Source organism: Balaenoptera physalus (assembly GCF_965194825.1).
Source record: "Balaenoptera physalus genome assembly, chromosome: 11".
Classification (NCBI taxonomy): Eukaryota; Metazoa; Chordata; class Mammalia; order Artiodactyla; family Balaenopteridae; genus Balaenoptera; species Balaenoptera physalus.
In genome coordinates this window covers 103316977-103342760 of record NC_138896.1, presented here as the reverse complement: position 1 = coordinate 103342760, position 25784 = coordinate 103316977, and the positions used below count along the sequence as shown (strand labels likewise).

The 25784-nt window shown below is 37.4% G+C and overlaps 1 protein-coding gene across 5 annotated transcripts; it reads right to left on the bottom strand.

Annotated features, from left to right (window-relative positions):
- Nucleotides 1–858: 858 nt before the first annotated feature.
- Nucleotides 859–25784, bottom strand: THUMPD3 (THUMP domain 3 tRNA guanosine methyltransferase). 5 transcript variants are annotated; one of them, XM_082415588.1, is made up of 11 exons: nucleotides 25681–25784; nucleotides 24074–24362; nucleotides 22923–23000; nucleotides 16198–16674; nucleotides 12458–12588; nucleotides 10236–10305; nucleotides 7104–7219; nucleotides 2716–2826; nucleotides 1974–2097; nucleotides 1769–1801; nucleotides 859–1681 (listed from the first exon to the last, which is right to left on the bottom strand). In XM_082415588.1, exons 2-11 carry the CDS (start codon nucleotides 24326–24328, stop codon nucleotides 1631–1633), a joined length of 1446 nt encoding a protein of 481 aa, XP_082271714.1. In that variant the 5' UTR covers nucleotides 24329–24362; nucleotides 25681–25784; the 3' UTR covers nucleotides 859–1630. The 5 variants fall into 5 exon arrangements, with proteins under 5 accessions (XP_082271714.1, XP_082271710.1, XP_082271711.1 ...); XM_082415584.1 differs by having other exon boundaries at nucleotides 859–1801; XM_082415585.1 differs by having other exon boundaries at nucleotides 859–1801; nucleotides 25664–25747.

Below are 25784 nucleotides of genomic sequence, written 5' to 3'. Positions count from 1 at the left end.
AGTGTCATATATAATTCAATCTCAGCTTTTCTGAATCCTCATGTAGCGCATTTCCTGTTCCTGTCACCAGATTACAAAACAATACTAGAGAGGAAGATGGCAAACTATTACAATGTTCACTACATACTTACATCATCTTAAATCACATCTGTTCATGTTTTTATGATGGTATTTAATAGGACTAAAGCTATGATATATCGAGCACAAATTTGATACACTTAAAAACAGCCAATATGCAAAAATATCCATTTGTTCAACAGATATTAAACGTCCATGCTGGTAGGTAATGTGTCAGGCAGTTGGTGAACAGTAGAGAAAACATGGTCCTTGTACTTTTCCAGTCCTGTGGACTGCTGACCAACACTTAGAGGTTTAAATGGTTTCTTTTGTGAGAGGTGAAAGGCTGTTTGTTCTATGTTGAACCCATAATAGTGAAATTGTGCATTCTGATGACGTTAAGAACTCCAGTCTAGGATATAAGACCCTTTCTTAATTCCAGTTCATTCTCAAGTGTGAGGTATATCAGAGAGAAACCACACAAGGACTGTTGGCTCTGCTGCTAATGTGAACTCTGTTCTTTCAAAGTAAAGAAGTACTGTGTCCTTTTATTCTAAATGAGACATCAAAAGTTAGTATGTTGTGGACATGACACTGAAAATCTAAGCTGAATGCAGCCACAAACTCCAAAGTAAACTGAATACAGAATGCCACATAAAACCCCAACTCTTTGTCGCACAGAAGCACTTTTTACAAGGACTTGATGTTTAGGTTATTTCATTTTCCACTGTCTTGGGAAGGACTTTCTGCTACTGGAAAAGCAATTAAATATGAATAGTGACTGAGAGAAAATAAAAGAACTTATACGCAAAGTTTTTAATTCAAAGATATATCAGTTTGTTCTCTAGTCCTTTAGAGAAGCCAACAAAAATACTTTGACAGGTTTATGTTTGACTTTGAAAAGCATCACCACCTTTGTGTAATGAAAGAAAAATAAAATTTCTTTAAATATGGCTTGTTGGTCCCATACTTCATCTACCAGTGTAATCACTGCTGTTTACAAATAGAAATGTCTATTTAGTTCTATCTATTTATCTGAATAACATGCATATTGTAATTTTTAAAGCAGATAGTAAACTTTTCTGTAGGTCTCGTGAGATTTCACCTTGTCACTGGGCAAACACTTTTACAAAGTGTAATCTTCATTTTTTAAAGTTGAGGTGAAGAACTTGAGCAACTAAATAACAATGCTGCAGAGGCAATGAAATGTAACCTCACGATCTGATTATGCTCTCTGCCTTTCCCTTACGCCAGGGTAGCTTTACTACCTGCTACAATGGAAAACAGGAACTGCTATAAAGCCTGAAAATAAAATGTTCTAAACCCGAATCCCAGAGTATTTTAGTAGGCTTCGCATCTTTAAAGCATTTTAAGAAAAGTACTAATTGCCCAACTACAACAGCTCCAAAGAAAAGCTCTGCTTTCTCTTAAGGCTTGTTCCATTCTATTCACACCTTTTGCTATCTAGGGTGAAGAGATTTACCCCAGACTTCACTTTTATTAATACTATTTTTCTCTCAAAGCAAGTTCTTCATGCTGACATTTCCACTGTCAGGAAGCACTGGCCGCACTACTAATCGTCTTCAGTCTTTGCATTACCAAGGAGGTCTTTCTCCATCTTGTTCTGAGGATGAACAAAAGTTTGAGGTGTACGTTTCAGAAGATAAACTGCAGCATGAAGACCCCCTATGTTGACCCAGACGGTATGTACCTTCCGCCATAGGTGTCCCATTCCAGATAATGCCTGTGTACACACAAAAAGTAGAAAAGTAATTAGCTGATAACTGCTTCTCTACCAACCAGGGGTCTTAGTAAGAAACACTGGGAGAAAACAAATCTTATTGAAATATCCCCAAGTGTACTTAAAAAGGTCCTAAAGTTATCATGGGCTGAGTTTTCAAGCTAACGTACAGCACCTTAGTAAAGCATTTCTTGTCCTGGGTCAGTAGTACAGCTTGGCCTGTCCCTGGCCTGCAGACACGGCTCATCTCCTGTAGGCAAGCTGGATAAAGGTTCCAGTTTCTCTTCTTGGAGCCCATCCTATAAAAGAAGGTCTAATGAGTCACTTACTTTTGCAAAAAATAAGTAGGACTATATGAAATGAGAAGTTACTAAAAACTCATTCGCATTGCAATAAGAAAGTCCTGAGGTATGAAAAATAGTTGCCTTTTAGAGCCAGAGCTGTGCCATTACATGTCAATGAAATGATTAGATTTAGTAAGTTGTTTAGAATTCTGAATGGTATGAACTGGTTATGGAAAAGATTTGACAACTATAATAGTTATGTAAGTTGTCCCCTTAATGAGTATAAGCAATCATTATGTAAATGAAACCAGTGATTAAAAAATATCCTGAGAAACAACCAAGTTTTCCTGAACCTTTCTCTGAAGTATTAATGTAATTCAACAATGGGCTACAAAGTGGATAAACCTGTGATGGTCAGGATCAAAGTGTAGTTAATACATTCCTGAGTTCTCAGAAGAAACAAAATGGGTGAATCTATCATATTGTTACATTCTTAAGTGAAAAACTGTTAAGTCTGCTAAAAGAAATGGAAGATTTCTGACAGAATAAGCTCAAGGAAAATACAACAGATTCAGAAGACAAGTGGGTACTAATATAACAAATGAAAGTAAAACATTTTTTTACAAGTCCCACCTTTTTCCAAATGGCATGTCTGTTACAATAATGTCCACAGAGCCAGTTCTTAGTGGCAAGTTGCAGATATCCCACTGAATAGTATCTATGGGCAAGCCCCAGGACAGTTTGCTGTGGCGACAAAAGAAAAGGTGCTTCAACATATCCTGAAGAATGAAATTTTAAAAGACTTTTCTTCTGAAGAGACCGCTATAAAATACAAAAACTAAAATAATATCAGTGACAACATCAACAACTTAGTAAAAAATTTTAAAGTAGCAGGTAGGCAGAAAGCATAGGTCATAAGCTAAAACTTTTATAATGACAATCTGTAAGAAACAAGTAGATTAAAATATTAGTTAAGATTGGTTTTCAAAAGATGTCTATATCTATTTCATCTACAATTTAAGAAGACAGATTAAGGGGGAAAGACCGTTAGCACAAAGAACTGTAGTACACAACTTGAAAACAGTGTTAAGGCAGTTAATTACATAACTGATGATGTAAAAACATTGTTGATGAAACATACACTGGAAAACAGAACACTGAAGAGAAAAAAGATGATGAGGTGACACATCTGAAGGATAAAGTTTGGTAAGTCTACACAGAAATAACAGGAGACCTAAAGAAACAGATATGTAAAATTAGGAAATATAGAGGTGCTGGTCTTAAGATTAAAAAACACGTATCATACTATAAAAAAACAAGAGAACAAAAAAGTTAACATCAAAAAAATAATGACAGAAGGCAGAATGAATATAATAATATAAATGATATAAATCCTCCCCATTAAGGCAAAGCTACTAGTTTAAGAAACAAAATTATAACAGGCAATAATAATGCACAGGCTAAAAATTAAAAGCAAATCAAAGATTATGAGCAGAAATTAAATGTTGTAATATTGATATTTAATAAAGAATTTAAGAAAAAATAAAATGCAATAGAGGTAATCACTACATAATAGGAAAAATAGAAATATTAAAAATATGTATTACACTCACAAGCACCAATAGCTGCAATAAAACAGAATAAAAAAAAGGCAAAAAATATTAAAAGTCAATGTAAGATTGGGACTTCCCTGGTGGTCCAGTGGTAAAGAATTCTCCTTCCAATGCAGGGGATGTGGGTTTGATCCCTGGTCGGGGAACTAAGATCCCGCATGCTGCAGGGCAACTAAGCCCACATGCCACAACTACTGAGTTCCTGCACCTCAACGAGAGAGCCCAAGTGCCAGAAACTCACAGCTAGAGAGAGAAAAATCTACACACCACAACTAGAGAGAGGCCCGCTCGCCACAATGAAATATCCCGCATGCCTCAATGAAGACCCTGCGTGCTGCAACTAAGACCCGATGCAGCCAAATAAATAATAAAAATAAATATTTAAAAAAAAATCAAGGTAAGATTGATAGAAATAGTACAGGTTGAACAGACAAAAAGTGAAGATGCAGAGGATATGAAAAACAAATATGATAAAATATTCAGAAAATAGAAATTATTTGCTTAAAATGTCAGGTTTCAAAGAAACCCTAGTCATGTACTACACCTCAGGAAAAATCTCAATAAATATAAAACAAAATATACCATAAAAATTCATTAATCACAGTAAAACATAATATAAAAATAAACTAAAAGCTTTTAACTACTTATGTATAAAAAATGATCTAAACCATTGGTCCTCAAAGTTGGGCCATGGACCAGCAGCATCAACATCACTGGGAAGCTTGCCAGGAAATGCAGACCCTCAGGTCCCATCCTAAACCTACTGAATCAGAATCTGTGCGTAGTTAACAGGTTCCCCAGGTGATTCATTTGCACATTAAAGTTTGAAAAGCACTGTCCTAAACAATTAGATCAGAGAGAATCAAGTATATAACCAACCATTTAGAAAGTAACCAAAACAGATTTATCAAAATCTATAGGATATGGTCAATAGGAGTACTTAGCATAAAAGTCAGCTCTAGTCAAAACTTTTATTAAAAAGAAGACATTTACAGCATATAATTTAAGATTTTAGATAACATGAAAAAACCTCAATAGGAAATAGGAATAAAAAACAAAAAGCATCAAGCATAAAACCACAGAACAAATAGTATATGAAAGAACAAAACGAAGCACTGGCAATCTAATCAAAAGGGAAAAAAAAAACTAGCAAAGAAAAGAGGATAAGCAGTATACAGACATAAAATAATATTAAGGCATACCATGTATAAATAATAAATATGAAATTTTGCATAAAATGAACAAATATTCTTAAAAACAACTGATTTCTACTTACAAATATAAACCTCACACTAAGGGTCATGGAGGCAGCTGTGAGGTCAATCATGGGATATAATGACTTCCTGTGCTCCTGGATATGAAGCACCTGTAAGACCTAACAAATCTGTTTACCGCTACATATTTCTGCCACTTTATAAGAAAATGAAGGACTCCAGCAGAGGAGACCAGAGAAACAATTTTGTGATGAGGCCTCTCGTAGGAAACTGCAGACCAAGTGCTATTTCAACCAATTCTTCCCAAAGACAGCTGAGACTGTGAAAGAATGGTGAAAGGCTGGCACAGATGGTGTCTTCAAATGTAATTTGTAGCAGTGGGTTAGGGCTTAAGGTACTATAGCAACATACATCTCAGGATGGGAAATTTCCCAGAGGCTAACGGACTTTCAATGCACAGATATCAAAGGGATATGGTTGAAGGACCTTGGAATATTTTGCTTGGAGAAAAGAGGATGTGGAGAGCTGGGATGGAGGGAGAGGAGGGTTGGTAGCCCTTCAAATATCTGATGCTAATCATCACTGTGACACAGAGATAAGATTTTTCTTTACAGACTCAAGTGGAAGAAAAAACCCAGATCTGTACAAGGTACAGGGAGAGATTCAAGTTCCCTAAAAGATATGACTAGCACTCAAAGCTGTGCTAAGCTGGAATCAACAGCCTTCAGAGTCATAAGAGGTGTTTATACAGGCTGGAAGACCACTGGTCAGGATCTCCTACAGGACATTTAGGGACTGTAGGGACAGCTTTCAGGTCTCTTCCAACTCTGAGACTTAAGTGCCAAATAACAGAGGAAAGGCTAAATAAACTGTAATATTTCTGTAGAATGGAATATTATGCAGTCATTAAAAAACAGATTGAATAAAAACATTAAAAGCATTTGAAATTTTTTAATGTTTTCAACTGTTTAATTGCATAAGAAAATATTAATATTTTAATATGTACTTGTTTTATAAGAACCTAGAAATCTTGAATTGAGAAAATGATTACAAAGCGTGTCTGTGTGTCAGTCTGAGTTATGAATGAATTAGGTCCTGGGGCCCATGTGATCTTGTAAGACTACAATCACCAAAAGTGGTCCTGAAGCATACTAACAAGAGGACATGAAAGCTAATATGTGTGGGATATGCAAACATTTGGAAATTAGATTATTTTCCCCCCGGTATTTCTCTAATCCTTATAGCATTAAGCAGAGGATTGAGTTCCTTGTTTGTGTTCAATTAAGTTTCAGATATGAGAGTGCACCGCTGCCACTTCTGTCCTCTTCCCCGACAGCTAGGAGGACAGCTAGGGCCCCTTCTCTCACCCCCTTCACGGGGTGCCTTCTCCAAACTACATCACTTATTCAATACTAAAACATTTCCAGAGAAAAGACCACTAGTCAGTTAAGAGCAGTCTTGTGCCTCTGTTAAACCCCCAGCTGGATGCCTGCATGCACTAATGGAAAACTTATGAAATTAAAATGAATCTATGCAATTCTTCCACTACCTGGGAAAAAAGATATCTGAATAAAGAAAGAAAAAGGAAGACAGAAATAAAAATAGTTGCATTAGGGTGGGGGAAATTATAGTTAAATTTAAAATATTTTAAAAATAGAAATTAGTTTCAATCAACTTTTAAAATTTAAATGGAGTCTCAATATATTCATTTGGCTATAATACTGTCACAATGCACTGGGTGTATTAGTTCATAAAGCCAATACGAAAAGTGATTATCGGACTTCCCTGGTGGTGCAGTGGTTAAGAATCCGCCTGCCAATGCAGGCGACACAGGTTTGATCCTGGTCCAGGAAGATCCCACATGCTGCAGAGCAACTAAACCTGTGCACCACAACTACTGAGCCTGTGCTCTAGAGCCCGCAAGCCACAACTACTGAGCCTGCGTGCCACAGTTACTGAAGCCCAGGCGCCTAGAGCCCGTGCTCTGCAACAAGAGAAGCCACCGCAATGAGAAGCCCGTGCAACGCAATGAAGAGTAGCCCCCACTCACCGCAACTAGAGAAAGCCTGTGTGCAGCAACGAAGACCCAACGCAGCCAAAAAGAAATAAATAATTAATTTTAAAAAAAAGAAAAAAGAAAAGTGATTATCTAAGTCTAAGAGATGCTACAAAATCTTTTAAATTAATATTTTACCCTTCTTTGACTTGGCTCTTGGTCAATAAAGATGAGATGTTATTTGCTGCTCTATTCACAGCCAACGGATTATTATCACCAGCAATGTGATAACAGTTAGACCATTCTGTAGCCCCCTAAAAGACAAGAGTATATATGAAAACAGAAGTAGCAAACTACAAAAAAAAAAAAAGAAAAAATGATTAAAGGTAAAATCATTTCAATCACTTGTCAATAAACAAGACAATCCAATCCAATCCAATAATCCAATGCTTTTCTAAAGTGGCAAAATACTGCATGCTGTCAACTTTGCTATTCCCCTTGCTTGAAATGCCCTCCTGTTCTTTCTGTTTGCTGAACTCTTACTCATCTCTCAAGGCCCAGCTCAAATGTCGTGCCCTCTGTGACATCAACCACAACTCTCCAAGCTGTCTCTCATTTGCCCCTCCAAAAGCACTTTGTACGTGTATCTGCCACTGCCCTTGCTCTCTTTTTAATTATTTCTATACCTGTCTGCTGCTCAACAAGTCTGGGAACTCCTTAAGGATAGGTCTGTATGTCACTCAGTCCCTCACCCAGCAGTCTGCCACATAGTAGGCATTACAGACTTTAAATATAAATGCAGTTTGAAGACGTTAACCAAATCAAACTAACCTATATCCTTTTGTGATTATGGAATTTTCATATAATCCGATAACCTGGAATATTTGAGAATTTAAATAAAGTGTAATCTCTATTATATAGGCTTTTGAATGATAACCACCATATTCTTGAAAGGATTTTGTAATTTAAAAAAAAAATAAATTTATTTACTTTATTTATTTTTGGCTGTGTTGGGTCTTCGTTGCTGCATGCGGGCTTTCCCCAGTTGCGGCAAGCGGGGGGACTACTCTCTGTTGCGGTGGGCAGGCTTCTCATTGCGGTGGCTTCTCTTGTTGCAGAGCACGGGCTCTAGGTGCACGGGCTTCAGTAGTTGTGGCACGTGGGCTCAGTAGTTGTGGCACACAGGCTCTAGAGCGCAGGCTCAGTAGTTGTGGTGCACGGTCTTAGCTGCTCCGTGGCATGTGGGATCTTCCCGGACCAGGGCTCGAACCCATGTGCCCTGCATTGGCAGGCGGATTCTTAACCACTGCACCACCAGGGAAACCCAGGATTTTGTAATTTTAGATCAAAAACATGTCAGCAAAACAGAAATACCGAGCTTTCCATATTATTTGTGCAATGAGGTGACATACTGCCCTAGGCCTGAACAATGTTCTATGCAGATTAACAGAAGGTTTCTGATATGAAAGCAGAGACAGTTCTGCCCTTGGTTTAGGGATGAGTAACAAACATCTCCTCCTTCGTAAACAGTAATATCCCCTCATCTATGGACACAGGGCTTCTTAGCTTTTTCTTTTGCACAGACCCTTGAGGGTAATGGAGAAGGGTGATGTAGGGAGGATGATGTAGAGTTTGATGAAAGCCTCTCAGGTGATTCTGATTGCCCAGTATTCATTTTTTCTTCTAAACCTATTTAGATTTTCAGCCCCTGAAAGAGATGGGTTTTATAGTACTTCCAAGTTTTAAAGGCAGTATTATAAATCAAATACTTTGTACTTTGGTGAACAAACTGTCTATATACCCTTTCAAAATTTCATTCATTTTGATCATATACCAACCTAGGTTTTTCCATATTGACATCCTCATGCCTACCCCTACATGGAAATGCCTCAAACATTTTCTTTTTATCTTTTTTTTTTTTTTTTTTTTTTTGGTGGGGCTGGGAGCTCTTCTGGTCTCTCTCTAGCTCTGTTGCATATTTCTTGACATGTAGTGACCTTCACTGCTATTCCAGACAATAGACACATCATGGTTTAATGCTAGAGGAGCACACTCTGCTTTGTTCCCAGAATTCTTTGTGACAACAACTGAGTTTTCTCTGTGTGGCTCTTAGCCAGAGTAAATTTCTCTAGCTCACACTAGCAGAAAACAGCAGTCATCTAGACTACTATGATTTCCTTCTGGGATTCTAATTCCCAGATAGCAGATGTCATTTTCTAATTGCAGTCTGGATTATTTTTCCCTTTGTGGGTTGTTTTGGACTTGCTCATCTGTCCAGTTTCTGCTCACTCACAGAATCTGTGGTATCTCCCTGCAGTTTATTCCCACTGGCTTTACATATACTATACGTAAGAACTTGCTATGTTTCACAAATTTAAGCAATTTTACTGCTGCCCTCTTCCAAATTATTTATTACAAAAGTTTAGATAATATTGATTCAATAATACGGATTCAAGGAGACTCTCCTGTTAAATGTTCTCCAATTAGAAAATGCCTTTCTATTTCTTGCTTTGCTTTAGGCAGTTTTTGAGTCCTCTCAATGTCATGGTATTTTCTGAAAACTTTGTAACCTTGCTAGACTTCCTAACAAACCTAACTAATGGTCACAGGCTTCCCCATCTTACAAGAACCCAGGAGGATGGAGAAGCAGAGTCTCACTTTATAGAGATGAAATGCCCTCCTCCAGTTCATGCTTGAACCCTCAATTATCTTTTCTGTTCAAGTCTTCCCATTTGTCTTTTACAGAAATGGGACTCACCAGTTTGTAATTCTCAGCCTCCTCTGTAATCCAGTGACTAAACATGACTTATAACCTAAATCTAGTCCTTGGCTATTTATAATAAGTGGCTACATCCTTATCACAAAAGTTCCAGCTTTACTAGTGTAATTCACTCAAAACTCTTGGGTCCATGGACCTAACCTTGGTGATTTCATTATGTCTAATTTACCCATGAGTTCTAGAACATTCTGGATGTATCACTTCCTTATCTAAAAGCTAAAGAAGGGCTTCCCTGGTGGTGCAGTAGTTAAGAATACACCTGCCAATGCAGGGGACACAGGTTCGAGCCCTGGCCTGGGAAGATCCCACATCCCGTGAAGCAACTAAGCCTGTGCACCACAACTACTGAGTCTGTGCTCTAGAGCCCGCAAACCACAACTACTGAGCCCGCGTGCCACAACTACTGAAGCCCACGTGCCTAGAGCCCATGCTCCGCAACAAGGGACGCCACCGCAATAAGAAGCCTGCACACCGCAACAAAGACCCAACGCAGACAAAATTAAAAAAATAATAAATAAATAAATAAATAAAAGCTAAAGAAAAGTTATTACCTCAATCGATATTGCCCCTGTTCCACACATCGGATCAACTATTATATCAGTAGGCTGAGGAGCACAGAGCCTAGAGAAGAAAACAGCCTATGTGAACAGACAAGACTTCCACAATGACTATTCCTAAAGCTTTAAGATGAAAGGCCTGTTATGAAGAAACAACAATTGATATTTATTTTAAAAATCAATTTGTAATTACATGTTGACTCTATATCCTAGCACTTAAAAAAAAAAAAAATTACATATAACTAAAAGTCCCCTTTGACTACCATTCAAAATCCCATTTCACTTCCAAATGGAAATAGTTTCTAGATCTTTTAATATATGTGTGTATGTGCTTTTAGAAAACACATGTTATTTTGTATATAGACCTGTGTTGTTACATTTAAAACAACTCAAATGTGTCAAGTAGAACATGTATCAATATAAGTTTACTGGAAATTATTCATTCAATATTCCTTTCCTAATTAATTCAATTTTAAAGATAATAACATTGCTATAAAATAACTGCTTTACTTTGAGCACTTAGTATTTGCCAGGCATGGATTTAAGCTCTTTGCATGCATTATCTCTTTTAATCCTTTTAACAATCTTGTGAGATAGGTTACTATTATTATTCTCATTTACAGATAAGCTGATGAAAACCTATCCATGGACACAAAGCTAGTAGGTGACAGAGTCAGGATTAGAGGCATTACTGTTAGTGGCTTAAATGTTACCTCTTCTATGAAGCATCCCCTCCTCAGATAGGCGACAAGGTTTCTCTTTCCTTCTTTTGTTCTGCTATTCTTTCCACATTCTATTATGGTTCTCCCTTACAAAACTGAGATCCCTGGGGACTAACTCTGGATTCTTATTGTAATACCTGTCCAGCTCTACTTCTCCATTCCTGCCCCTCAACACATGGTAACAGAATCCTTGGCAACCCTCTTGGTAGTAAGCAACCCTGTACTCCCAGCCACTGCTGCTGGGTCTGGGTGAACACATGACTGAAACTATGTCAACCAGATTCTCTCTTCTAAGACGTGGGAACAAAGAGCTAGAAGACCTAGGCAGTATGGGGCTGGCTGGTTATTTAAGATTGGAAATACATAAATTTAGATGAGGGGCAGCCATTTGCACAGATGAGCAGAGACAAAAGCCCGTGGGCTCCCAGGGTAGATAAAAGTGACTGTCTAGGTTTCTGGTGGTTTTCTAAGATCTGGTTCCTACCCTTCTTAAGGTATGGCTTTTAGTTTTTCTGTGGATTTCCCAAGACTTCTCAGTATCTTGCCAGTAATTCCCCCTCCCACACAATCATCACTTTTTTTTAATCTTAAACTAGCTTACTTAGGTTTCTAACAGTTGCACCCAAAATAACTCTCCATATCCCTGCCTCCTACCATAATGCCTGGCAGTAGATAATAAATGTTTGTTAAATGAATGAAGACTAGGAGCTCTTCCTTAATCAAACGGGTGCAGTTTTCTATTGTTGTCATTGAATTGACAGGTTCCAATTGTATTGAACTAGGACTCCATGGATGAGCAGGGTAAAAGAGGAAGCAAAGATTGGAGGAGAAGGAAATACAATTAACTACCAGGCTATGCCAGGCACCATATGTAACAGGTATTTTGCATCTGTTTTTGCCATTTAGTCCTCACTAATAATCCTTTAAGTCTAACATCAAACCCATTTTGCAGTCTGGCAAACAGAAACCTAGAGAAAACAACTCGTCCTAGTGGTGGAAAGAAACACCCAATCAAAGGGAAAAGGGCAAAGGAGAAAGAAAGTTATGTCTTGCTCTTGGAAAAGTGGAAAATTTTCCATATGAGTATAAAATTTTAAAATATAAGTAAAAGCTCTCTGTGTTCACTTATACATTATACACATTAAAAAAATCTCTGCTTTCATCTGCTTCACTGCATAGAAATGAAACAAAGCAAAATCTGTTCTATTTCCCAACATGCAGTATATCCTTTCTAAACAGAAAAGTGATAACCACGTTCAAGAGGCAGATAAAAACTATCGTTCTCATTTTAAAATCAAGAAAATTGAGATAGTAATTAAGTGATATTTTCAGGATCTCAAGGAATCAACATTGGATACAAAGAAAGAGAGCTTTAGCTTTTTATCCTGTTCCTTAACTACTAGATTCTAACACAGTACCTCACAAATTACATTTTGAAGGGAAAATTCAAACCAAGTTGTCACTTTCATCTACATGGCAAACCCATTCTCTTACCTGAGCATCCCATAGGCAAGAGTAGATCTAAGAGTTGTGGGTCCAAAATGTGTGATATTTCTTCGGTGAAGACTCTCTTCTGTCAATGCAATGCCCACGACAATTTCATTATCATGGATATTCAAAAGAACCTATAAAATAAGACAGAATAAAATAGTTTTAGGGTTATTCGAACTGTACTTATCACTAAGATTTTACAATTTGAGGCTTTATTAATTTTTGTTACTTTATTACTGAGGTATACTTTGCATACAGTAAAATGCACAAATCTTAAGTGTGCAGCACAGTAATTTTTACATATAAATCCTGTGTAACCACCATCATATAAAGATATATATTTTTTCTTGCCCTCTCAGTCAATACCCACCACAAATTATCATTAATCTGACCATTACCATGATAAACTATTGTCTTTTTTTTGAGCTTCATATAAATGAAATCATTTAAGAATATCCTATTTTAAAATTTTAAAATCTATTTTATTCTTTTAATTCACCATATTCACAAGTTAGCTATGACCAGATTCCCCCTGAATTTTTATAAGAGAAACACATTTTGAAGGTTTCCAGGTTTTTAATATGCATTTTTAAAATTTTTAACTTTTTTGGAAAAAATTCCAAACATCCAGAAATGCTTACCAGAACACTGGCACAATGAACTCTTAAGTATGCTCTTCACTTAGATTAACCAACTGTTAACGATGGGACACATTTGCTTTAACACCTATTATTTTTTTAGTACTTTTTAAAACTTGACTCAAGTAATGTCTGTGAAAGAATGTTTCTTTTTGGTCTTAGTTATAGTTTTTCTAACACACAGTTAAATATATACTATTCAAACAAAAATAAAAGTAAAAATAAAATACGTTCTGCAATCTTCCACCTAAAATTTCCTCATCATGATCTTAACAGCAGCAGCTAACACTTACCTAGCTATATGCAAACCACTGTTCTACACACTTTATATTTGTTACCTCATTTCATAGCCACACCCTCTGAGCTAGGTATTATTATCCTCCTTTTATAGATAAGGAAATTAAGGCACAAAGAGGTCAGTTTACGTGCCCAAAGTTATACAGCTCGTAAACTGGGATTTAAATCCACGTAGTATGGCTCCAGAATCTGTACTCTGAGCTCCCATGCTAACTTCTGGACATCACTGTTCTAGTTAGCCTATTCATTCTCATAACAGCTGTTACAAGAAAAAAAAGAATGGGGACTTGTTCTTCTGATTTGATATGCAAAAAAAAAAAGTTACAGAGAGAACAGGCAACTTGCCCCAGATTCAAGTGTCCCAAAAGCAACAGTAAATGACTCCTTGGTGAAAACGTCAGCTGCTAGGGGCCTTTTAGGCTGTCAGAGATGGAAAGACTTGTTAGTATGGCTCACATGTGAATCACCCTTATAGTAGAAGACTGAGACCAAGGAGGGTAAGCATGTTAAAAAGAAGTATCTGGGTTTGGGAATCTAGCAGAATTGAAGAAAGAGGACAGCTGGCTCTAGCATGAGTATTAGCAATGATGTCCTGATTTTAGAAGGTCGAGGTTTGTTTTAAAAATGTATTCCACTTCAGAAGCAAAGTCTGAAACCAAGACACACAAAACAAAATAGTTGTTTTAATTCTTTTGAATTTTATAATCTGAAAGTCCACATAATGTTGTAAAAAGCACTAGATTAGAAATTAGAAAATTCAAGTCTTAATAGCTCCCATCTATTAAGCATGTAGTATAGACCAGGTATCACACCAGATACTTAAAATGTATAATCTCAATTAACCTTCAGGACACACAGGTATAAACTATTATTGGCTCCATTAGAAACAGAGGCTCAGAGAGAATAACTTGTCCAAAGTTACACAGTTAGGGAGTCAAAAGTTGGATCTAGCTCTGTCTCCATAGCCCATGCTCTTGTTAATAATACCCTACAGTTTTCTTTCTTTGAGACATCTTTGTCTGGTTTTGGTATCAGGGTGATGGTGGTCTCGTAGAATGAGTTTGGGAGTGTTCCTCCCTCTGCTATATTTTGGAAGAGTTTGAGAAGGATAGGTGTTAGCTCTTCTCTAAATGTTTGATAGAATTTGCCTGTGAAGTCATCTGGTCCTGGGCTTTTGTTTGTTGGAAGATTTTTAATCACAGTTTCAATTTCAGTGCTTGTGATTGGTCTGTTCATATTTTCTATTTCTTCCTGGTTCAGTCTCAGAAGGTTGTGCATGTCTAAGAATTTGTCCATTTCTTCCAGGTTGTCCATTTTATTGGCATATAGTTGCTTGTAGTAATCTCTCATGATCCTTTGTATCTCTGCAGTGTCAGTTGTTACTTCTTTTTCATTTCTAATTCTATGGATTTGAGTCTTCTCCCTTTTTTTCTTGATGAGTCTGGCTAATGGTTTATCAATTTTGTTTATCTTCTCAGAGAACCAGCTTTTAGTTTTATTGATCTTTGCTATCGTTTCCTTCATTTCTTTTTCATTTATTTCTGATCTGATCTTTATGATTTATTTCCTTCTGCTAACTTTGGGGGTTTTTTTATACTTCTTTCTCTAATTGCTTTAGGTGTAAGGTTAGGTTATTTGAGATGTTTCTTGTTTCTTAAGGTAGGATTGTATTGCTATAAACTTCCCTCTTAGAACTGCTTTTGCTGCATCCCATAGGTTTTGAGTCGTCGTGTAGACATTTCTCCAAAGAAGATATACAGATTGCCAACAAACACATGAAAGAATGCTCAACATCATTAATCATTAGAGAAATGCAAATCAAAACTACAATGAGATATCATCTCACACCAGTCAGAATGGCCATCATCAAAAAATCTACAAACAATAAATGCTGGAGAGGGTGTGGAGAAAGGGAACCCTCTTGTACTGTTGGTGGGAATGTAAATTGATACAGACACTATGGAGAGCAGTATGGATGTTCCTTAAAAAAATAAAACTACAACTGCCATACGACCCAGCAATCCCACTACTGGGCATATACCCTGAGAAAACCATAATTCAAAAAGAGTCATGTACCACAGTGTTCATTGCAGCTCTATTTACAATAGCCAGGACATGGAAGCAACCTAAGTGTCCATCAACAGACCAATGGATAAAGAAGATGTGGCACATATATACAATGGAATATTACTCAGCCATAAAAAGAAATGAAATTGAGTTATTTGTAGTGAGGTGGATGGACCTAGAGTCTGTCATACAGAGTGAAGTAAGTCAGAAAGAGAAAAACAAATACTGTATGCTAACACATATATATGGAGTCTAAGAAAAAAAAATGGTCATGAAGAACCTAGGGGCAAGACGGGAATAAAGACGCAGACCTACTAGAGAATGGACTTGAGGATACGGGGAGGGGGAAGGGTAAGCTGGGACAAAGTGAGAGAGTGGCATGGACATATATACACTACCAAATGTAAAATAGATAGCTAGTGGGAAACAGCCACATAGCACAGGGAGATCAGCTCGGTGCTTTGTGACCACCTAGAGGGGTGGGATAGGGAGGGTGGGAGGGAGGGAGATGCAAGAGGGAAGAGATATGGGGATATATGTATATGTATAACTGATTCATTTTGTTATAAAGCAGAAACTAACACACCATTGTAAAGCAATTATACTCCAATAAAGATGTTAAAAAAAAAAAAAGCTTTGTGGCCTCAGTTTAATTGTCCATAAGATTGGGTTAGTCTTGAAAATTCTACATATTTATAATGATAGCCTTCTTGAATCATCACAGTAAGAGCCTGCACTTACCTCCACATCAAAGTTGGTCATGTCAGCCTTCCACTTAAAATAATCTTGAACAGCACCCCCAAAATCTCTTGCCGCCTCATTTGAGGAAAAGCAATGTTTCTCTCCTGCCCTGTTGCATGTGACTCTAAACTTCAGCACTTCAGGATCAGTTTCTTCTTTTGAGCTTTCCTCAGTCTCATCTTTGCAAGATGTCAAATCATCACCTACTAATGTTGATATCTCTTCTTTGATGGCTGGATTTTCATAATAGTCTAAGATCTGTGAATCTAAGACATTGTTAGTGAACTCTTTTTTGATATCTCTCTCATCTGTTTTGTCTCCTCGTCCACTTTCAATCTTCTCTTTACTTGAATTCTGATTTATCTTTTTGTGCTTTGTTTTTTTTTTCTTGAAACAAGTGTTAATTTTCCATATTTTTAAAGGGTCTGACCATGGAAGCTTCCCAGCCAAGTCCTCAAAATCCTTTAGAACTTCTTCCTATAAAAGAGAGAATGAAATCCATTCATTTCATTCCTTTCTCACCACTTTAATTGAACAAATAAACCCCTACTTTGCCTATAGACTACATTAATTGTTATGTTGGGGGTGGCAGGAGTACAGGACAAAAGAGTAAATAATATAATGTCTGCAACTGAGGAAATTAAAGTCTCACTGAAAATTAAGATTTACACAAATTAAGGCTACTACAGAATAATATAACACAGAATGGTAGATCAGAGGCTGGGGTTCAAGATTAAAATGTAAGCAAATAAGGAACTATTAACAGTGGTTACCTCCAGTGAGGGGAAACAAGTGGATGAAAGACAGGGGAGGGAGGGCAGCTTACCTCTCACTGACTTCCTTTTGAATTTTGTGCTGTGTATACATATTAACTATTTTTGAAAAGAAAAAACCCAAACCTTAAACAGTTAAAAATGTATCTATCCAATTTCTAAATAGTATCTATAGTCATCTTTTAGAAAAGTAAATCTGATCATGCTTAAAGCCCCTCAACAGCCTCCCATTACACCTCCCAAAATTTAAATTCCTTAAAAAGCCCAAACAACCCGACTCTTGCCTGTGTCTCTTACATCACTTCAGGATCATTCTCTCCCTAGCTTCGTACCTCTGCTTGGAATGTATTTGCTTCACATGGCCTCTCTGCACTGCTGGTTCCCTTCTCATTATTTAACAGCAATTTAAAAGGCACATCCTTTGAGAGACCTGCTGTACTTAAAGTAATCCTCTCAAGTCATGCTTTTCTCATTTTATTTTCTTTAGATAACTTAACATTATCTAAAGTTATTAGGTTTAGGCTCCTCCCAGAAGGTAAGCACAGGGTGGAAAGACCTTAGCTGTCTTGACCATTGCTATAAACCACACATCTAGAGCAGTGTCTGGCATAAAAAAGATGCTCAGTAAACAGCTAATGGATAATATGGTTAAATGTTAAAATGGGTGGTACAGAGCAGTGCTGTCCAATTCAGCAGCCACTAGTCACACACAGCTACTGAAATATTTTAAATGATTTAAAATTAAAAATTCAGTTTCTCAGTCACATTAGCTACACTTCACATGGCTATCATGCTGGACAGCATAAACATACAACATTTCCATCAGAAGTTCTGGTGCAGAGCACTGGCGCAGACAGTATATGTTACTGAAGATCAAAGTAGAAAGAAATCAGTGCTGACTGATGGAGCTGAGACTTGAATTGGAAGTGAGTGAAGGCTCTAATACTACTTGAAACCTGATGAAATAATGGTAATATCAGGTTGGGCAAATTCAATTTTATTTACAAATAATTTCCGTATAAAGGGCATCTACAGGACTTGCAGGTTTAACATGGTGGGATAACACTGGTACAGCCCCTTTCTTTCTTCAGAAACCACTCTAAAAGAAAAGAACAACAGAAATACCAACTCTATCCTAATAGAATCTACATGGTATCTGTAACCTAGAAACAGAACATAAGAATTCTAACATAAGAATTCCCAGGTTCAGTGAAGGTAAAGCAGAGGTGCAAGAAGACACCAGAGGGAGAATGACTACAGATCTCAGACAAAGGGGAGAGCAGTCTGCAGAGCAGTAGGAAATAAACTCTTCTCTGGAACAGCAGGGAAAAAGTACATGCACTGAGAGGGAGCATCCCTGAATCTCGTTTGTACCCAGAAGCAGCAGAGGAGAGAAATGGAGGCTGAACAAGGAATCTCATAGACATGCTCTATTTGCTGGAAACAGAGTAGAGATGGGGAGAGATACTCTACATTGTGAATAACCCTAAAGCTGCTGAACGCTTCCGGCTAGCGAGAAGTAATGGTTAAAAGAACTCGTTAAGTGGTATGGAAATTACACCTCAATAAAGCTATTTAAAAAAAGAAGGAAGAGAACTCATTCACCACAACCTTTTGTCAAAAGGAACTTCACAGTGAATGAGGGGGATTTCTTGCTAGCTTGGAACAGTTCCTGAACCTCCTATAAACAGTAGGCCCAAGAGGAACTCCCTCATTCAAACATGAGCAATTATCAAAAGTTATCAGCACCAGACTTATGTGAATGGAAAAAAGGAGAAAAGGGACAGAAAAACAAACAGCGGACAAAAACCAGTGACCAGAAAGACACTGCCACAGAGCAGCTGAAAACCGTGATCAAATATGTTGACATGACATCAAAAAGTGTAATAAGGAAATACTGTTGCAAAATAAGAGCTCAAAGCAGAGATATAAAAGCAGGAAAAAGATGAGGGGAGCCGCCAGAAGGTGACGAAACAGGATCCTGTAGAGTTCAAAGAAAAAGTGGAATAAAAAAACAAACCACTGCAAAAATGAAGACCATATTGAAAGCACCACATATAAAAGCCACCGCTGAAAACACAGTAAGGGATGTGAAAAAAAGTAAAGCAAATACAATAAAAATGAGCAAAAATTTTAAAAAGGATTAGAGAGAACATGATAAAACATCAAAGATAGTCAAAGAGATCCTACTGAATGTATAACTGGTTTATCCCTGATGAAGGGATTTAAAATAAACAAAACATACTAAAAAAAATAATAATTCAAGAAAACTTTCAAGAAATATAAATGGAAGTGAATTTCTCTATAGACTGACATGTCTTAACTGGAATTAGCAACAAGGAGACATACACTGGTGAACTTCAAAGACTGAAAAAAGAAATCATCTGGGCATCATGCAAAAATAACAAAAAAGCAACAAATAAGGAGGAAAAATAACAAGATGACTTCAGAATTTTCCATGGCAACATTTCATGCTAGATGAGAACAAACATTGCCTATGATATTCTTAAGGAAGGAAAGTGTGACTCCAAATTTTAAACCCAAACTATTAATCAAATAGAAAGGTGAAAGACAAACATTTGTGAACTCATGCCAGTCAAGAGAGAAAAACTGTAACAAAAGGACAGGTAGTGTGCCTATAATCAATTTAACTATAGGACTAAATGAAAACAAATACAGGGATTATGAATGCAAAACAGAATGTAAATGTTACAAAGTGGCCTGTCATTGGAGGGGAAAGGGAACAGAAGACGGGAAGTAATTTAGCACACTGATATCCTCTTCTCTCATACCCCAAGGTCAAAGGATAGAAATTAACGCTTAGCAGAGAAAGTGCAAAACACAGGCAGTTTGGTGCTTCCAGAATATAACCTCAGTGACTTTTCATGCAGCATTAAAGCCTTTTCCGGTTTCATCCAATCTTTTAAAAAAATAAATAAATAAATAAAGATGATTTTTTTAAAAGTATATTTAAAGGATTTAAAGGCATGTGGTTCAACACTAAGAAAAATTATAAAACTGGAAGGTGAAAGGGAAGGAAGAGAGATATGGGAAATATGCCAGTTTCATCACTGCTCTTAGTAGGGATTCAAAAATACTGTGTAAACAGTAGATTAAGTTGTATTTATAAAGGTAACAGCTAGAGAGCAAATACAAGCCTTCCAAATATTTTAAAACACGTGCACGGGGAAAAAGCAAAGAAAACGCTTAACATAAATTTTTATAAAGAAAGAAAAAGAAAGCAGAAGGTGTGTAGCATAAATGTGACAGAACCAAGACCAAACACTTCTGTCATATCAATAAACATCAATGGGATAAACTTATTAAACAGAAAAATGACCCTCAGACTGAATATGTACAAGGGTGTATATAGGATGTTCATTGCACTACTGTAATAGCAAGACTGTGAAAAATCCTAATGTCCTAAATGGGACCGATTAAATTGTGATACAGTCAAATCCAACAATGATATTGCCATGATCTCCAAGATAAATGAGAAAAAACACAGCCCAGGACAGTATGTACGTCATACTTCCATTTGTGTAAATATGTAAATAAAATACACATATTCATAAAATATCTCTAGAAGGATATCTCAGAAATTGGTAATAGTTGTTGCCTCCAAGGAGGGAAACACATGGTATGAAAATAGGGGAATACTTTTCACTGTATATCTTTTCAGTCTTTACAGTTTTGCTCTAAGTACATGTATAAACTAGCTTAAAAAAATTTAAATCACAGATGTTAGCCTTTTTTTAAAATCAGTTAATAAAAAGGCTAATAAAATTCATGATATCATCTGAATATTTAAAAATAAGAGAACCCATTAGAATGCTTAAACTAACAGGCTTTTATAAGCCATGAGAAAGTATAGTGCAACAAAGAAAAACTGATGGTCAACAGAATGAAAACTAGAAGCCGATGTTTAAAAACAAGGTTTTATTGGGGGCATGTTCCAAATTAAGTCCACAAAGTGAAGGGCTTAACAATTTCTCATGGTCATACACGAGAGAAGTTGCCCTTGCAGAGATTTGAAAATCTACCCTAGGGCTTCCCTGGTGGCGCAGTAGTTAAGAATCCACCTGCCAATGCAGGGGACACAGGTTCATGCCCTGGTCCGGGCAGATCCCACATGCCGTGGAGCAACTAAGCCCATGTGCCACAACTACTGAGCCCGAGTGCCACAACTACTGAAGCTCATGCACCTAGAGGCCGTGCTCCACAACAAGAAAAGCCACCGCAATGAGAAGCCCGCGCACCGCAACGAAGAGTAGCCCCCGCTTGCCGCAACTAGAGAAAGCCCATGTGCAACAACGAAGACCCAACGCAGCCAAAAGTAAAATAAATAAATAAATTTAAAAAAATAAATAAATAAAAGGTGAAATTATTAAAAAAAACAAAAAAGAAAGAAAGAAAATCTACCTTAATCCCTGCTGCTCTTCTTCTGGGACTTCCACCAGTAATATCTTTTGCAGTTACTTACAAGGCAACTCTGAAAACCTGGCTCATATAGAACCATTCCATAATATCAAATTCACCTCCAAAAACACTCAAAATAATACAAATTCTAAGATGACAAAAACATAGTAATTGAAGAAAATATTAATAACACCCTAGTAGGTTAGAGGCAAGAATTTACGATGGACACTTATAGTTTTAAAAAATATGTTAACATTTATTCATGTACAGAATTGACTATCACAATTTTGAAATACTTAAGAGCAAAAACTGTCAGTACCCTGCCTGTTATTTACTAGTTTTATAGATATGATATGGTTGGCAATGCCTATCAGAAGGCTGAAGGGTTATAAAACTAGTGTTAGAAGTTACATTTTTAGTTAATAAAATTATCATCTATTTTGAGTCTCAATTCTTTTAGGTCTGTTTTTTTCTAGGTTGGGGGTTCATATCAGTTTGACTGGAAATCAACCTGTTGTCAATAAATAAAAATTAGAGAATTAGACAGCACATCACAATTTTAAAAAAGATTATTTCTAATATAGGCAATAAAACTGAAAGAAAAAAGTTTTCAAGCATTTGACTCTGGAAACCAGACCAAAAAGCAATCTGAAAAATACCAAAGACTCACTGTGATCTATTTTCAGCCTTCAGCTTAGGCAGCATCTCAATATTTAGGAATCAGATGCTAAATACAAGTTGGGGACAAAGCTGTTATCCTAACAACTGAAGGAGTATTTAGATATTACTTTGGCTTTATTTCAAAAAACAAGCTAGAGAAGAAAGCAGGGCAAAAGGAGCATAATGAGAGAAAGTGTTATTTGTAGATGACACAAACTGTCACCTACTCTGGTTCACAGCCTAGAAGCGATTCTATTTTGAAACCGTATACATCAGCAAAGCTCATCTAAGGTGTCTTATCTTTTGTAAGAAAGTCAAACAATTTGTTCTATTTCTTATAAGTTTTTCAATATTGATTTTTATTTCTTTGTTCTGTTATTCTTTCATCTTTTTAAAGACTGGAATACAATTATCATATAATATTATTTTAGTCTCAGGTGTACACATAATGATTCAGTATTTGTTTACATTGCAAAATGATCACCACAAGTCTAGTTAACATCTGTCACCATACCGTTAAAATTTTTTTTTCTTGTGACGAGAACTTTTAAGACCTACTATCTTAGCAATTTGCAAATGTGCAATACAATATTATTAATTACAGTCACCATACTGTACATTATAGCCCCAGGACTTACTTATCTTATAACTGGAAATCTGTACCTGTTGACTCCCTTCACCCATTCCCCACCCCCTGCAATAATGATTTTTAAAAGCAACTTTTGCGATGGACTATCAATAAATCTCTGGATTTTACTGTAAAAGTCTCCCAGTATTCTATATTATAAAAGCAGCAGTAATGCTAAATGATACACAGAATGTGATCTTTGGGAAGATGGCTGAAAATCAGCTACTGCATTTGGGATAGCTCACCTTTGTTTCTTTGAACTGGTAATCCTTAAACTCCTGAACAACCACAAATAAGTTATCAACTGATCTCAGACAGTGAACCTGAGGAGGGAAAAAAATGTTAGAAACAAATTTCTGCAAAAGCTTCTGAAGCGCATAAACTATCAACATTTAAATATAAAAATTAGGTACAAAGATTTTGAAGCAGCTAATACCTATAATTTGTATTTAAAATTTTTCCCAGCTTCTGTTCCTCTACAGAAAAGGAAAAAAGACAGATGGCAGGATAGAAGCTTGAAGTGTTACGTGGGCAACACGGGTTTGGGGGGGAAGGGAGAGACGAAGACAGTGAAGTGGGGCTTTATACTGCCCTCATGGCTCTCTGGGGTACTGTACAGGGTTTGAGCTCCAGCTCTGTGATTATTAGCTAAGCAACCCTGTGCAAATTACTTACTTCTAAGCTCAATTTTAGGAATAAAATTAATTAATCCTTAATTAATGAGGATAATGGTAAGGCCTATCTTTACAAAGCTGCTGAGTTATTAACTAAAACACTGGATGAAAAATACTTGCTTATCAATTCATCTCACAGATATGTAGTGGGTGTCTACTATACACCAGACACTAAGAGCTTGGGAGATATTGACCAAAAAAAATAAAAAAACAAACAGGCAACAATCCCTGCCCTCACGTGTCTTATGTAGTAATGAGATACAGCTTAGCTTTTACTTTAGTGGGATGGCAGTTTGCTGACCTTCACTTCTCACCTTCAGTGATTCCTAATTACTTTTGAGCAAGAATAAATTTGATACAGATAAAAAGAAAAATCTCTCCCTTTATGCTTCACCACTGAAGTCTAAACTTCAGCTAGACGCTGAAGTAAATAAATTCTAAGAGGCGTAGCAGATACTAAGAATTTCTTCATAAGTCTCACAGGATTCTTTCTGGGGAATTCATCCTCAGGAAATATTAGGATCACTTCTAAAAAATACAGCAAACCTAGTAGTCACACTTACAAATCAGTACCCAATGGAAAATGCAGTAATACTTTAAAATCACCTGATTTGAGCCAGAGCAAAGAAAAGCAATAAGGATTCCAGAGAGGTCTGTAAACTAGAAAGTAACCATAAAATGATCTATTTAGAAAACTATTTTAAACATTGCTTCATTCAAACCTGAGCCAGACTTTCCACTGAAATGTCAAAATATATCTTGCCCCGGTCTTTGCTGATTTTGCACGATGACCCCAATTTCTCTCTCACTTCATCTGCAGCTGTTTGCTCAAAACCAGTAGGCACAGTGGCTCCAATAGTGACTTGGAGATGTTCAGACTCACTTCTGAGGCCACTTTCTGTCACTTGTACAGACCTCTGGTTCTCATGAAGGTTCACATCTAGGAGCTGGTTAGTGGCTTCTTGAACATCAGACATATTGGCAGTGCTTCCAAGTTCCTGAATATAGTCTCTTTAAAAGTAGTACAGAAAAGAAAAAGAAATAATGCCTAAACGTTATCACCTCTTATTTCAACTATAACTAAAAACATCTGCTTTGGAAGTCTGGCAGAACAACACAACACAACTGATCAGTATTCACCAAAAACAAAAGGACTGAATAACATGGGTACAAAGTGGAGGATATAAATTATTATTAAACAAGCAATACAGATACTGTGGAAGAAAAGGAGACAGACAAGAGTATTTCCACAGCATGAAATGTTTGGTTTGGGATCACCTATCTTGATGATAGCCATCGCATAACTACAACAGTTAATCCCAAAACAGAAGTTGCTAGAACACATTCAAAAATATTTCTACATCTAGTCCTTTTTCAGCTAGCAGTTAAGAACATGGGGCTTTGGAATTTCAGACCTGGGTCTGAATTCTTGCCCTCACCATTAAGAGGCTGAATGACCTAAAACAAGTTTATTCTCCATTGCCTCAACTTCCTCATCTGCCAAATGGGAACTGAATAATGCCTCTCAGTGTTGTTGTAAGACTTCAGTGGGAATAGCATACTGCCAGGCCCATGATTAAAACTTGCTAATTAAGGATATCTACCTTCCTCCTTGAAATGGATAGTGATTCATGCATTAAAAAATGATTAACTGAGCATCTACTATCTAGTGACTACAAATATTTGAATGCCTAGGACAGGCCAGGCTCTGGGATGCTTGGATGGGCATCAAGAGAGACCTGTGAACTATCTAAATCAGTAAACCAAATTTCCTTTATCTGAGCTTTTGGTAGGGTGGGGGGCGGGGTGGAGTAGGAGGGACTAAAGAGCTGGGTGGGAGGTGGAGATCAATAGTTCTCGGCAGATTTTCAAAGTTTTGTGAGCCAAAACAACTTAAGTACGCCCAGAGTATCTACACAGTTCTTGTTCTGTACCCGGGACAGGCGACAGTGTCTAACACAAATAAAAGTCAGTTCCTGCCATTAAGGAGCTCAAGATCACTGTGATACGACCTCCATCTGCTAAATAAGGCAGCTGAAGCCCACGAAAGGACGTATCCTACCAAGGTTAGAGAGCCAACCAGTGGCGCAGGCTAGAATGAAACCCACGTCTCCCGACTCCCACCCGCAGGGCCCTAATCACAGGATCCCGGGGAGCAGGTGAAGCCCAGGGAAAGGTAGCGAGAAGAGCTCCACCGTGGATCGGGCTGAAGTGCAGCCAGTCTCCGGCCCGGGTCGCAAGACGAAGGCCGCCCTTCCCTGCCGAGGGTCAGCAGCGCCCCACCGGGCCACTCCCACCCGCCTCCCGGTTACCGGCCGCCAGCGAATACCCTTCCGGCTCCCGGTCCCGGCGAGGCCAGCGCGCCCAGGTCACCCCGCCGGAAGCCGCCTCGGTGCCCCGGAAACGGAAATCTGGTGGCGCGGTCACAGCGGC